Source organism: Xenopus laevis, chromosome 3L (assembly GCF_017654675.1).
Source record: "Xenopus laevis strain J_2021 chromosome 3L, Xenopus_laevis_v10.1, whole genome shotgun sequence".
In the NCBI taxonomy this organism is placed as follows: Eukaryota; Metazoa; Chordata; class Amphibia; order Anura; family Pipidae; genus Xenopus; species Xenopus laevis.
The window spans coordinates 81,045,469-81,060,147 of NC_054375.1; the positions used below are offsets into that span (position 1 = coordinate 81,045,469).

A 14,679-nucleotide genomic window follows, 5' to 3' on the forward strand; every position below is an offset into this window, starting at 1 on the left:
TATCAGGGCATTGCTTTTATATCTCCCAGAATAAACCACATGAAATGAAGTAGATGAGCATATGTGTATCAGGAATCAAGTTTTTAGAATTTAATTTTAGAATTAAAATGAATCAAATGTTCTATTTTTTGGTGATGTTGTTCTTTTAACCAATTTTGATGTCTGTCTGACATCATGGAACTACACTTACTGTATTACAAGTAGTTCAAGAAAAGTTGGAGGGTAGTTGAAAATCCTTTGCCTTTTATTTTGCAATAGCCAAGCCATGAGGTCATTTATAACTTCTGCTACCTCATTATGTTTAGCCAAATCTTGACCCACAATAGGGTGAAAACTAAATACCACAGGCTGCCATCATATAGTCAAGTGTTTTTTTCAGAACTGCCCATGGGCATTGCACTTAACAATAGAGAATGTTCATAAAAACCTGCTGATATAAGAGCTTCAGGCAGGAAAGGACATAAATCTGTCATAGCAATGACATCTGTGTTGCTGGGAGCGATGTTGGATTGCTGCACACAGCATGTTCATTTCGGGCATTGTTCAGACAATGAATGAACTTGGCGTTGGTATTTTTGGTCAGTGTGGTAATAATGGATGGAATTCAGCCCTAGTCAGGAATCCTTCTATTTCTATGTTCCTTTCAACAGTGTGTATTTTGAAAATATGCTACTGCAAAATGTTATAATCTGTCATCTCTTTGATAAGAACCACTAAGGATTGATGATGGAAAATATTCCAGACATGGATTTCAATTCACGGCTCCTTGCGGTTAGCCAGACATTAAAAATATCTGTTTCCTCTGCATGATAATCATGGGATAATGTCACCCTTATTTCTTTCAAAACGTTGAAGATCGTGGCTTATCCTGAAGTAATTACTAGTAATTTATAGATGTTGAAAGTAAACCTATCTTGTGAGTTTCATATTACTGATACAAAGTAAACTGAGCTCCAAGGTGCATTTTTTAATACAGGCAGTTATTTGCTCAGTGTTAAATGTGCTTCACAGAGGAGCATATTTTATTTATTTATTTATTTTTAAATATTTGTGTTTCCTTATTGGAATAGAGGGTATATCAGTAGCTCCAAATAACATACTTCAGCTGTTACTCTGAATTTAAAAAAGTTGTTGTTAGATGAGTTGCAGGCACTAGGGGCTTGCATGTATTGGACAAATAAATGACTAGCATGCAAAAAACATAAACCCAGGCCAAGTACCAGCCCCTAAGTTTTCCAACAGCTGTCTGATGTGTCTGTACACAGAGCCACTGGGTCAGCAAGGGTACAGGAATACAGAGTGGATTTTGGTGTTGAAATATGCAAGTATATATATATAAGAATATATAAAATTTGATTTATCTATAAGAGATCATGAGGCTAGCAGTATTGTTGTTCTACCTCTCAGATATTTCGGAAGAAATTTGGGAAGAGTTTTTTCTGACTTTGAAATATGTCCCCAAGGCAGAAGCATATCTTGTTCACATCACTGGAATCTCGCTTCAAGGGGAGCAGCCTACTCTAGAGACAGTTTTGAAAATAGAAAAGTATAAAGTAGTGAGCACCGTCCACCAATTGAAGAGACAGTGGATGGTGTACAGGGTCTGATACATAAGTCACATGTGGGAGAAAGAAAAGAACTGACCCTTAAAGCTGCACCTCCCCATCCCACAATCTGATCACTCAGTGAACAACCTTAAAACATAACTTTTATTAGATTAGTAGATTAAAAAAGGGAATCCAGGATAAACATTAAAATAAGGGAATGAACAGGGAGATGGAATGACTAAAGGTATGAGGTAGGCAGTCTATAGTCTATGTCTGTGAGCATCAGAATGGGTCTCAGACCACCTACTCAGCTTGCACCAGTGCAAATAGCACACAAACCTGCTGCTGAATGCATCTAAGGATACCCCTACAATGCCATTCATCAAACACCACATTGCACCCCTCCCGGTTTTGTGGATAAGACTAGGTTACTTAGGCACCATATAAATATGAGCAAGTATTTAGCCTGCCTGGCTGAATTGCATTCCTGCATTAAAGGCACAATCAGTTTTGTTTTATCACCAGATACCGTATATACTCGTGTATAAGCCGACCCGCGTATAAGCCGAGGTACCTAATTTTACCTATGAAAACCAGAAAAACTTATTGACTCGCGTATAAGCCTAGCAGCCAGAATGGAAGGGAGGGCAGAGGGTGGTACACATCTGTTCTGACATGGTCCCCTGTAGCTGTTCTGACAGACAGAAGAGCAGAAAGCTATTACCGGTACTTTGCATCTAACGTGGCTGCTATAACATGGATGAAAGGCAGGACACCTGCCCCACAGCCAAAAGTTTATGTCCCTCTACAACAAAAGTGGCAGGCACAGCAAAGAAGCCAGAGTGGCACAGTGACTTCATATTGTGCCCAACTACAACTCCAAACTGGACCAGTGCCCATCAGTGATACCCACAGATATCCAGAAGCACCAGGGGCCATTAGAGCTGCGCCAGAAACCCTTATCAAAGCAATGAATGCAGCCATGACACATCGAGGCAACCCAGAGCCCAACAGAGTAGAAATTGTACAAAGTGGCATCACAGCAAATAGATGAGCAGTCCCATTACGGCCCCCAGACCCCAACAGTTATATGGGCTGAAGCTGACCCCCCTACCTGGGAAAATAATTACCGCTGATGGTCCTGCTCTGGCACGTCCACACTGCCCGTTAACACCATGGCGCGACTGCTCTGCGGTCACTGCGCAATAAAAACTACATCTCCCAGCAGCAGCGCGCGTCATTTCCACGTCGGAAGGCATCAACAGAGCTCGCAAGGAGAGTTGTAGTGCACCAAGCGGGGGCAGGAATACTTCCCGGTAAGTTGAAAAAGGACGTATGACCCGCGGGGGGGAGAAAAAAAATGGCTTCTTTTAAAAAATCCATGCCTAATTTTAAAGACCTAGAGAAAGTCAACACTGTAATGGTTTGAAAGCAAAGGAAATTTTACCTAACCACTGCCGACTTCCAAGACGGCTTTCTCTGTGGCTTAATTAAACTTACCCACAGTAACATTCAATAAAGCGTCATGTAACGGCCCCAGATTTTCTGCTCTTTTAGCCGTGACCCGCGTATAAGCCGAGGTAGGATTTTCAAGCACATTTTGGGTGCTGAAAATCTCGGCTTATACGCGAGTATATACGGTACTCATTATCATGTGTTGGTTTTTTGCCAAGGGTCATTAAGGACAATAGTCTGGGATTAGTTAACTCACCGGCCTTTGAGTCCAAAGGCTCGAAGACATACTAGTGGCATTATTTGGTCCACACAGAAACATTTGTCATGGCACCTGCTGGATCTTCTTCTTCACATCATGCAGCTACTATGTCTGCTTTCTGACTAAAAATTCAAAAATATATTTATATAGCTCTATATGTAAACATATTGTTTTAGTTAATCTAGAGATGTAAAGCCAGGGGTTGGCTATTCTCATTGCTCAACATTTCCTGGATGGCACCCTATAATAACAGTATTTATGGATGTAGGCCCAGGCTTGCCAGGGTGAATGTGTGCCTATACATTTCACCCAGCTACATAGTGCAAATAGAGAGAGACATCACTGTGCTGTTGGTATTCTGTTTCAGTGACTTCACAAGACAACAGTGTCTATGACTGCCTACTCCTGCAGTTTGTTATGCTTTCGAAAGTGCCCTGGGCTAGAAACTGTTAGTTCTGCAAGATCATGAGAGCTCAGGCTGTAAAGGGTATTATAGTGAATGCTTTTGTTTTCCATTCCTGCCACCTGCAAATATATTTCTTTTTGGTTATCCCATTAAGAACTGCCTCATCGGGGTAATTTATGTATAAAACACTAACATGTTAAGCAGGATTTTACATGAAACAGGCAGGGTTTTTAAAATAGACAAGTAATACAGAAAGAACCCAGAGAATTAGAGAGCCTTGCTTGCAAAAGCTCAGAACTCTCCTTTATAGTTGCAGGTTAGTCACTTTTGGCCAGACAATGCATGTCATTCACCTTTTCTTTTCTCAATATGGCTGATGTTATTAGAAGGTGAAATGGCACCTTCTAATAACATCAATGAAGATGCTTTTGCTGTCTCCCTTGGATATTCTTACATCATTCATTCAGGGCTTTACTAGCATCATCTTTTCAATTACATCAGTTCTAATTATCCCAGATAAAGGTTCTTTATCTGCATCAGATAAGCAGATGTAGTAAAAATACCTGATAGGCCTTAGGGCAGAATATCAGCCCTCTGTTTTGGATATAGAAAAATAATTTTCAGTAGTGAATTTTGCACGAGTGCAGTTACTCATAGCAACCAATCATATTATGATTTTAGCTTATGTAGTCTGTAATTATTACTATAGTATTTTACTTTATATATTGTTTATGCAGTGTTTACAGAGATTGTTCATTATTAGCGATGAAAAAATTTTTTCAGCTTGTTTAGCTGAGGAAATGACGCCCATAGATTTGTATGGTGTGGAGCATTCAAAAAAAATAATGTGCGTCCAAATAAATTTGCCATGCAAATTTTTGACGCTAATAGACTTTAATGGCAAATTTTTGGCGAAATGAAACTGGTCTAATTCGCCCAATACTATTCATTATTCACATCATATTCACAAAGCTATTTTCCAGTTTGTTGTATAGGTTACAGCACTGGTGCAAAATCACCACATAATGTTTTTGTAGTGACAACCAGCTCTAAGGACACAATGCTGAATTTTGAGGAGCTTGTGCCATAATCAAATCCCTGCTTTGTTAAGGGATTGCAGACCACAAGGCAGGCTTAGGAGAAAGAAATGGTTGATTACAATTGTAAAAGTAGCCACGGCGTGTTTGGAAAATGTAACACGTGCCTTCTATTCTAGAACAAGCACAATATGTAGAATAAATAAATGTTCCAATGGAATGAGTGCAGCACTTTCCAATTGTAAGTAACCAAACTTTTTTAGAAGCAAACTATTGAGTACCTAAAAGTACCTGTAGGTGCTCTATTAGGTCTTTTGAAGACATTCACCTGTGTATAAATCCAGACAGAAACAAAAGCTGATACACTCCACTGTGTTAATGCGCTGACAGGCGTGATATCGGCCTATGTGCACCCACACATGAAGTGGATTTCGGTGCAGAAACATGAAAGTTTCCATTTTCAGATTTTTTCTCTGAATAAATTTCTATGCAGGTGGAGAAACAGCCTTATATGACATTAGCCTAAGGCTCCACTGAGCACAACAGACAAGGTGTGGTTTTGTTTAGACAACATATAAACACTGCTGAGTGTATAGCAGTCTTACTGCAGTATGGCAAATGTAACACCAGGCTTTTTTCTTTAGTAGCAGTGGTCAGTGTGCATCTGCCTGTCAGAGCACACTCGGACTGGATACCTTTACTCGAGCAGATTGTTGAGAAATTGCCTAGTATGACCTTAACCTAAGGGCAATGGGTGACTCCAGAGTGCTTTGCCACCTGAGTGATTTTTAGCCCAGCAGGCAGGTAACTAAATGCTTTGAATCTCTTAATGTGCTATTTGCCCTAAGGCTGGTGCCACACAGGGGTTGAAATCGACCTGCTGAAATACACAGGCTTAAACTTGGCCCTTACATGGGCATTAGCCTCCTCTCCTGCTTGCACCCAGAAACGTTGTGTCGGCTCAGGTGCAGACACGTAGCTGATTTTGGCGTAGAAATGCAAGAGTTTCTCCTTCTGAAACCAGCCACATGTGCCTGCACCCGGTCCTGGGTGCAATCAGGATAGGAGGCTAAGCCCCCATATGGCACTAGCCTTAGGGCAATGCTACATGTGCATACCCTGCCATATTCCCTTTTAAAAGTTACACTGAAACAAAAATAAAAACTTATCGGGTGGTTTGATAGAAACACCTGTTGCAGCTGGTTTTTGGGACAAAAATTCTCAGGTAGGCTTGATTAGTGCACCAGTGTGGCAGGTGTGTCCATAAAATTCTAGGGTAGGTAAAATGGATGGCTTTTTTGTGTGTCTGAGCCATAGGGTGGCCTTGTTTTCTGGAGAAATATACCGGCCCTTGTATATTTTTTATCTTTCTACCCTGTATTTAATAATGGCCAGTGGAGAATCGCCTGTTTATTTATTTTGGGGGTTGTGCTATTAGCCTTTATATTTTTTTTTAATATATTTTTATACATGACACAGGGCTGTAGTTATCTCAGCCTAGCTGCATTCCTTCGAAGCCTACCATTGGAAGATACGTGCATGCTGTTTTGCCATCAACAGCAGTCAAAACGTCTGCAGTTGCCTGTAAATGTTTCCCATGGAAAAAAATGGGCAGTACTATTATTGCAGATGCTCATTTCACATTATCTAGTAATAGAGACAGCATGAGCAAGCAAATAGGAATCATTGTGAGGCTTATAACAGCATTACAATGGAAACAATGCAGGTGCCACAGATAGGTCTAGTTTGGCAACTTGCTGTGTTGTTTGTAAATTGCTTGTTTCCATTTGTCACACTGTTTGTATTCCCCCTAATGCATTGTAAATTGTTGTACAATATAACTAATAAATGTAGACTAGTACAATAGAGCAATCTTCCTTAATCAGCTGAAGTGTCCAAAATGCATCCGTTTATAGTGCTGCTCCAGCAGACTTCTGCAAAGAAATCCATTTCTCAAAAGAGAAAACAGTTTTTTTTATATTTAATTTTGAAATCTGACATGGGTTAGACATATTGTCAGTTGCCCAGCTGCCTCAAGTCATGTGACTCTGATAACTTTAAGTCACGCTTTAGTGCTTTACTGCAAGTTGGAGTGATATTATCCCCCTCCCTTCCCCCCCCCAGCAGCCTAGCAACAGAACAATGGGAAGGTATAGAGATAGCAGCTCCCTAACACAAGATAACAGCTGCCCGGTAGATCTAATAACAACACTCAATAGTAAAAGTCCCACTGTGTTCCATTCAGTTACATTGAGTAGGAGAAACAATAGCCTGCCAGAAAGCAGTTCCATCCTAAAGTGCTGGCTCATTCTTATGCCTGGCGAGGCATTTTCAGGCGACTGTTGAAAAGCGCATCGCCTCGTGTGGTTAGCACAGGCGTTTTTACATAGGCGCCCATACAAAACTGTCGCCTGAGCCGGTCGCGGCGACTGTCGCTATCTCCCCGTGTGGAATAGCCCTTAAAGTACATGACCAGGAAAAATGACCTAAGATGGCTGCCTACACACCAATATTACAACTAAAAAAATACATTTTCTGGTTCAGGAATGAAATTTTATATGTTAGAGTGAATTATTGCAGTATAAACAATGTAATTTAGAAATAAAAACTACATCATAAAAATCATGACAGAATCCATTTAACATTACTGTGTAAGTGATTATTTCATTTGAGCTAAAAAAAAGAAAATATAGATACCTCTTCCCCCAGAATTGTACCTATTCAGAGAATGAATATATTTATAGTTATGTTTAACTATGGTTTCACATAAGATTCATATATTTTACATATTTATCACTGGTAGCAGACTGTGATGTTGCGCATAAATGAAAATGTAAGAAGTGGAAATGTTTTCACATCCAGCCTGCATACGGGATTCGTTCTTTTATAGTGCACTTTGTGTTTAAATATAGTTGGCTAATTCTCCGTCTGTTTAATGTAGTGTTGTATATACTATATAAACACATTCAAATAGGTTTGACATTATTATCTTTAAAAATGCAGACAAAATAAAGGTCTGGCCAGTGAACAATGTTTACATAAGTAGATTTGTTATGTATAGCTTTTTTGTCATAATACCTGCAAATGAAGTGGATTTTATGCAACATTCTTATACAGTTGATTTAATGTTTTTATTAATTGCCCATCTCTGTGCCAAAAAATATATATCCAACAGACATACTGCTTTGGTCGACCATAACTTTTTTTAGTTGAAACTCTTGCTCGAATTTTTATATGTCATAGGATATATTTATGTCCTTTCTGTGATGTTACAGGAACAAAGTAGTGTCATAAGCCATTAGTCTCCATTGTATAAAAGAACAGACTGAACACTCAAAATAGCAATTGAATGCTGAATCCACTTAGATTAAACTGTGTGATAGTATTCAAAGAAAAAAATCCTCTGTTCCTCAGTTGACCTGAAGAAGCCTCCAAAAGGTTGTGTGCACTGTTACCATATAAAAAAAGATATTCTTTATTAACCTATTATTTAGTGGGTGTTCCACATCTTTTTATTGGACAGAAACATAGTTATTAGACTATATCAGCAGCAATCGTATTTGTGGCTTTGTTTAAATTTGCTTCCTGAAATCATGTGCGTGTCCAAGCCTCTTGTAAGTTATATATTGTGTTTATTTCTCTACAAAAATGGTACAATTATTTTGCCTCCAACGTAATGCAAGAGGCTGGGTCTTAATATCTCTGCATTCAGGACAAGATTTATTAGAGTGGCGTTGGAGTAAATCAGCTGCAAATTATTGATCTTTATGTATAAAACTGCCTCCACAGTAATCCGTATAATGCTTCATATGTAAACCATTAGACTTAGCCTTATGATTCGTCCATCCTCGCTTGTACATGTGCATAATTACTTATGCAGACCTTCGTATTCTTGGATGCCTACAACCCTGTTAGTGAGTAGAGAGTTTATGTACACTACTATGTTAAATGGAAAAGCTTGTATGTTTCTTTCTTTAAGTGACTCTTAGTCATATCCACAATCGGCTGGCTTTTCTCAATATTTCCATACCTGTCTGTCTTCTCACCTGTGAGGACCCACCTAGAATTTAATTAGCGAGACCTTGTAGCTTCAGACTGATCCCAATTAGTGTGATCCTTGTTGACAGAGTTTGTTCCTACCCTGCCATATATCTAATTAAACAATGCTATTAATCTGTTCTCATAAATGAGCCGTCCTTAAATATTGCATATCACATAAAAGCAAATAGATTCACAAAAACAGTTCAAAATTTGAAAATGGCCATTTGAAATTGTGTGAAATTGGCCAAAATAATGCAGTTGAAAGAGCTGCCATGAAGAGGCTGATGATTGGGTTGTCCAACCAACATGGCCCACATGGATAGCAGATTGGAAAAATTGTATATTGTGCGTTAACTGATTCCATGTACTTGGCTGGCCAGAGTTCATCTTGAAAAGGGGAAGAAACTATTTAATCAAATCCAGTATATCAAACTAAATGCCTGCGACAAGTTAGAATTAGGGGATAGGTTTATTATACAGAGATCTGCATCTTTTAAGTAGCCAAGCTCTGGCACTTGCATTTGTTTATATGTTATAAAGCTAAATGCAATTTAATTGTAGTAAATTTATAAGTACGCATGAGTAGTGCAACATTGCGTGTGCCGACTCTTTCAGGTGGTTAATATCTGGAAATCAAATCTATATTATTCATATTAAGCCCATTGAGATGTGACCTATCTGTATTTATCAATGGTGAGATTTGACAGTGAGTGCAGTGCTTTGTATTATTCTGCTTTCATTGCCCTCGTCAAAGGTACCCGTATCTACAAGTTTGTTCATGTTTCAATGTATGTGAATACATTTCATACATTAATAACTAAGGACAAGCAATACAGTATATTGCATGATTAGATATGCAAATTGCACATAGATGTGCCAAGAAGAGACACAATTACTGTCTTAACAGATTGGTTGTGATTTTGTTTGACTGTTTTCCAACGTAACCAAATGTGCATTAGTTTTGTCATCAGAAATATATATCAGAGCTGGCATATAAATCTGGATTTGTTAAGATACATTATTAAAACATGCTTTCTAGTGTTAAAATATCCCATTTATTCTCAATTTTTTTATAAACAACAGTGTCTTTTGTCAGGTGTGACTATATTAAAACTATAATACAATTCCTGTAAAAATGTTTTTTAAATTTAGCATAATCTGGTACAAAGAGTGAATTGTACCTCATTTTGGACAAGCATCAGTTTTGTAAATTTCCCCACATTCATTAAAATGTTGCCCATTTAGGTAGAAAGAGTACATCTAAGCTACAATTTGCATTTCTGCTTATTTAGTAGTACTGTACTACATCAAATTATCCAACCTGCTTATGGTCAATATGCAAATGATATCATGGGATCATATTCCTAATGAGATTTATTTTTAAATTGAAAAAGATCTTTGGCAATTTTCCCACCAATGACTACTGCTTCAATATGTAGGGAGAGTGCTGACTACCAGATGAATATCATGTAGAGTATTGTTATTTATTAATTACATTACATTAATGACAAATGTAATATTCTGTAGGAGAACACTGTGAAGTGAGTTCCCGATCTGGCCGCTGCACTCCAGGCGTCTGCAAGAATGGAGGAACCTGTATTAACCTCCTGATTGGTGGTTTCAAGTGTGAGTGCCCCCCAGGAGAATTTGAAAGGCCTTACTGTGAAATGACCACCAGAAGCTTTCCACCACAGTCCTTCGTTACCTTTAAAGGATTACGGCAGCGCTTCCATTTCACAGTCTCCCTAATGTAAGTAAAATCGGTAAAGTTCAATATGCAGGTAACTCTTTAAGATAATGATATCTGTCATTTTAAGAATAATATGGCTGAATAGCATGTCTAGGGTTAAAAATACATATATGCATTGTTCTTAAATAGTGTTTCAAAGAAAGTGTGGAATTTCTTGTTTTATCCCCTTCCATTTAAATGGGAACAATCACAAAAATGAAAATGTAATATAAGCTTAATCACACTGAAATAAGAAACTTTGTAAATATAAGCAATTAAAAACTCCATACTGTTTCTGAAATAAGCAAGTTTATCTTCACTATCCCTCTGTCAGCATTGTCTCTCTTCATCCTCTCTTCATGCAGGCGTTGGGAGTCTATTTTCATTGATAGTAAGATCCAATATATCCAATATATGAACTGTCATTCAAAATCAGACTCCCAATTCCTGCATGGAGTTACCGGAGAGAGACAGATACCAGGAGAGCAATAGTGAAGAGCAACTTCAATGTTTCAGAAACAGTTCCAATTTTAAATTGATTATATTTGGAAAATTTCTTATTTTACTATGATGTACCTTATACTAAATTTTCATTTTCACAATAGTTCCCCTTTAAGTCAGAGGTTGTATAAGGAACTGAGTATCCTTCCTCTCTCAGAAGCATTATCTGGGACTGACCCAAATGTACTTACTGCTCTTTTCTGTAGCCAGTTAGACTCGTGCTAAGAATAAGAGACATTCAGTCATTGCCTTCTAATGTGGCAGTTGCCCCTAAGTGTTATTGCACATGTTGCATTTTGTCTCTTTCTAAGGGGTTAACAAGGAATGACTATTATGGTTAACATGACTTACTAGAGTTATGCTAAGAACTAATTAATGTGTGTATAGTAGTTACTTATGGGTAAAATGGCACTACAATTTAGTTAACAGGAATGATAAATAATTTTCAAAATTCCTCAAGAATCAAACACAAATACAAAATACAATCTGTGACTAAAGGTGGCCATAAACTATTTTTCGTATGATATTCAGTGTGTGTATGGTGGGAGATGAGTGGACCAATATCTGCAGAAGACTTGGATATTGGTCGGCTTGCCGATCTGGCCGGCCTTTGAAGGCATCTGAATATAAGCCATTGTTAGTACTGAATCGTCAGATACAGGTAGAATTGTATTGTTTCTACCTGTATATCTGACGATTCAGCTCTACACATGTGCATTGATATGAACAATCTTTCCCTGAATGATCTTTTCCAGGAAAGATAAAATAAAAAAAATAAAATTATCCTTACATTGTTTTAAAGGCAACAAATAATTGGGATAGTGAATATAGAAATTTAGAAATACAGAAATACACTCTCTTAGGAAACTGCTTTGTTCTGTTTTGGTAAAGTGAGCTTGTATTAGTTTGTCTTGCTCCAAGCATTGACATCTGCCTTAAGAGCAGACAATTGCATGTGGTGCATTGGGGCAATTGGCTAATCTGCACATGCCTAGGCATTAATTTGAATGTGATGTATGTGAAGTTTAGAAGAGCTAAGAATAGGTAAAGTTAATATTAACCAGGATTTTGTGCAGAACAAAAAAGGCATACTTAAGCTATGACAAATATAACCTGTAAGCTCTTTCTCTGTCAAATAATACACACAGTTTATAGTTCTTTGTATGAAGGATTCTACACTATAGTCTGGGGAGAGCCAGATGAAATTAACATCTCAGACTCAGTGCACAGTTCCTGATAATTGTTTTTGCATATTTAGGATTTATGTCTATAAACAGGGTCAGTGCCAGCCATTCTGTCTGTGGGAACACCCAACCACTTCAGTCTCCCATGCTGGAGAGAGTACAGTATACTCTCCTGCGTGATAAGGGGTAACACATTCATGTGTTAAGCAGGATCTTTGATTCTTTATCATCCATAGAGAAGTGGCCCTGTGGCACGGTGCTTGTTTGACTTATATTGTTGGGTTACTAAAGCTGACCAACTGTCCAAAAGTACTTTTCTTCATATATGAGCAGAAAACAGTGCTGCTACCACACAGTAAGCTGAAGCTAGTGAAATCATTTGCATAGAACATACAACTGAAATAATCATGGCTTGTGGCATGTCTTGTATGGTAAGGATGAAACACAGAAGTGTGAATTTCTAAAAGAAAACAGGCTTTTTCACTTCTTATGCATGCAGAAAAAGGACCATAGGGAACATATTGCAAAAGTAAAATGACATTATTATACATTGCTCATAGTTTTCAGGAAAACATACAAGATTATAAGATTTAAGTGAATGATCCATTAAACACTTCCTTTTAAATAAAGAGTGACACATTCCACCCCACACTCACAATGTAGCCATTTCCCTCTCTCAGAAAGTGTTTCAGCACATAGTAAGTAAAACACTGACTTAATGAGATGCTAGTTCTGTAAGACTAGTTATTTTGTTAGCCCACATTTGTCTTCCGTAAAGGGTCTTCAAACTGAATACAAATGAGGTGTGACGCTGGCGTGGTTTTCTGCATTCCTGAGCTGTGCAAATATAACCTCATTGCAATGCCTTCTTGATTTACTACCTTTTTAACTGCATGTCTGGTTAATATTACACTAAATCCTACACCCTCTGAGGGAACAATTCACTTTCGAAATATTTATTTTATAGCTAGTTTTTTAATGCACAGGAATTATTAAAAATTGTCTGTTGTTGTTAAAGATTTGCCCCTGAAAAGAAATGTTAAAGTGTCAAAGTTGATATTGTTGCATTTCCCAGCGTGTCTAAGTACAAACAGGCATCAGCAGAAAACTTAAAATAATCAAACTAACAAGAGTTAACAAGAGTATATCAGTCACCTACAGGGTAATTTGAACTGTGCTGCTAATTAATAATACCATTTCTTTGCTCTGTGTTTTTTTAGTGCTTATCCCCTCACCATTCACATACAATAACAGGAATGTGTACATCTTGCTTTAACAGGAGTACAAAGAGGTATATAATATAGGGAACAATAGCAAACCAAAGAACTCCCATCACAGCGACAAGTATTTAGATAATGGCTACTTTGGGCAGTGTGTATGTGATAGTAGGTAAGGGTTCTGGCCAAAACACTGATATCTTGTAGTACTTGTTGCTTTAAATAAGCATTTTAAGTCATATTATCCAGTATGATTCAGCATTCACAGTATTGTATCACTTGTGGACCTTGGCAGGAGGGCACATAGTTTCTAGCTCCAGATACAAACCTTGGTGCTGTACAATGACTTTTGTTGCATTTAAATAGAGAGGGGCATGTTCTGAGAAAATTTCAGGTGGAGTCTGTGATGTTATTCAGAATTTTGTTTAATCAGCAAAGGTTTATAGGGGTATTTTGCTATTACAGTCTATGACACACAAAATATCTTGACCACTGCTACATAGTAGTAACAGTAAAACCACTATGTGCGCCATAACATTTAAAATATCTAATATTATGAAATATCATAAAGTACAGAAATTAATTTGCTTGACATAAAATAGATGGTGCTTATTATAGCCTTTAACATCAATGACTTAAAAAAAATAAACCCTGCTAAAAAATTTTACAATATAAGTACGATTGTGTAAATTATATAAAATTCACATATCCCTAAACACCTTGGATCTAGACTACACTATGAAATGTATTGAGATAACCTGAAGCAATTTTCCACACAAGCATAAGTAATTTTGTGATAATATATGTTTGCAGTAATACATGTTATGGATTTGGTGCATGTTTTGCTTTCATCTCTCTAATTAAAAATTAACACTATATCTGCATTTGTGCTGCAGGTTTGCAACTAGGGAGAGGAATGCTCTGCTTCTTTACAATGGGAGGTTTAATGAAAAACATGACTTCATTGCGCTTGAGATCATTGAAGAACAGATCCAGTTAACATTCTCGGCAGGTAAGTTAGTCAGCCATCTTGGGGTCTTCTTACCAATGAACCCGATAACAGAACCATATGCAATTACAAATCCACATCTTCACAGACTGGTTCAATATACTTTTTTTGCCACTTGTGCTGGTGCAGTAGAGACTGTGAGACTGTCAATTTCTTGGTCTTTTCTAAAATATCTGCTTCTTAATAAAGTAAGTTTTATGCCATAGGTTGATTTTAATTATTGTCAAGGCAGGCAGCATGTAGGCCTCTTCTAGTATTTCACAAGTGACGTGAGCCGTAAGGCCGTAAAGACTC

General features: G+C 37.7%; 1 protein-coding gene across 5 annotated transcripts in view; it reads left to right on the plus strand.

Annotated features, from left to right (window-relative positions):
• Nucleotides 1-14,679, plus strand: part of celsr1.L (cadherin EGF LAG seven-pass G-type receptor 1 L homeolog) — a 114,784-nt gene that overhangs the window by 51,707 nt on the left and 48,398 nt on the right. For all 5 annotated transcript variants that reach the window (XM_041586442.1, XM_041586444.1, XM_041586445.1 and 2 more), the window contains exons 3-4: nucleotides 10,273-10,495; nucleotides 14,273-14,388. In XM_041586442.1, coding sequence (XP_041442376.1) covers nucleotides 10,273-10,495; nucleotides 14,273-14,388 — 339 coding nt within the window. The remainder of the gene's footprint in view (nucleotides 1-10,272; nucleotides 10,496-14,272; nucleotides 14,389-14,679) is intronic.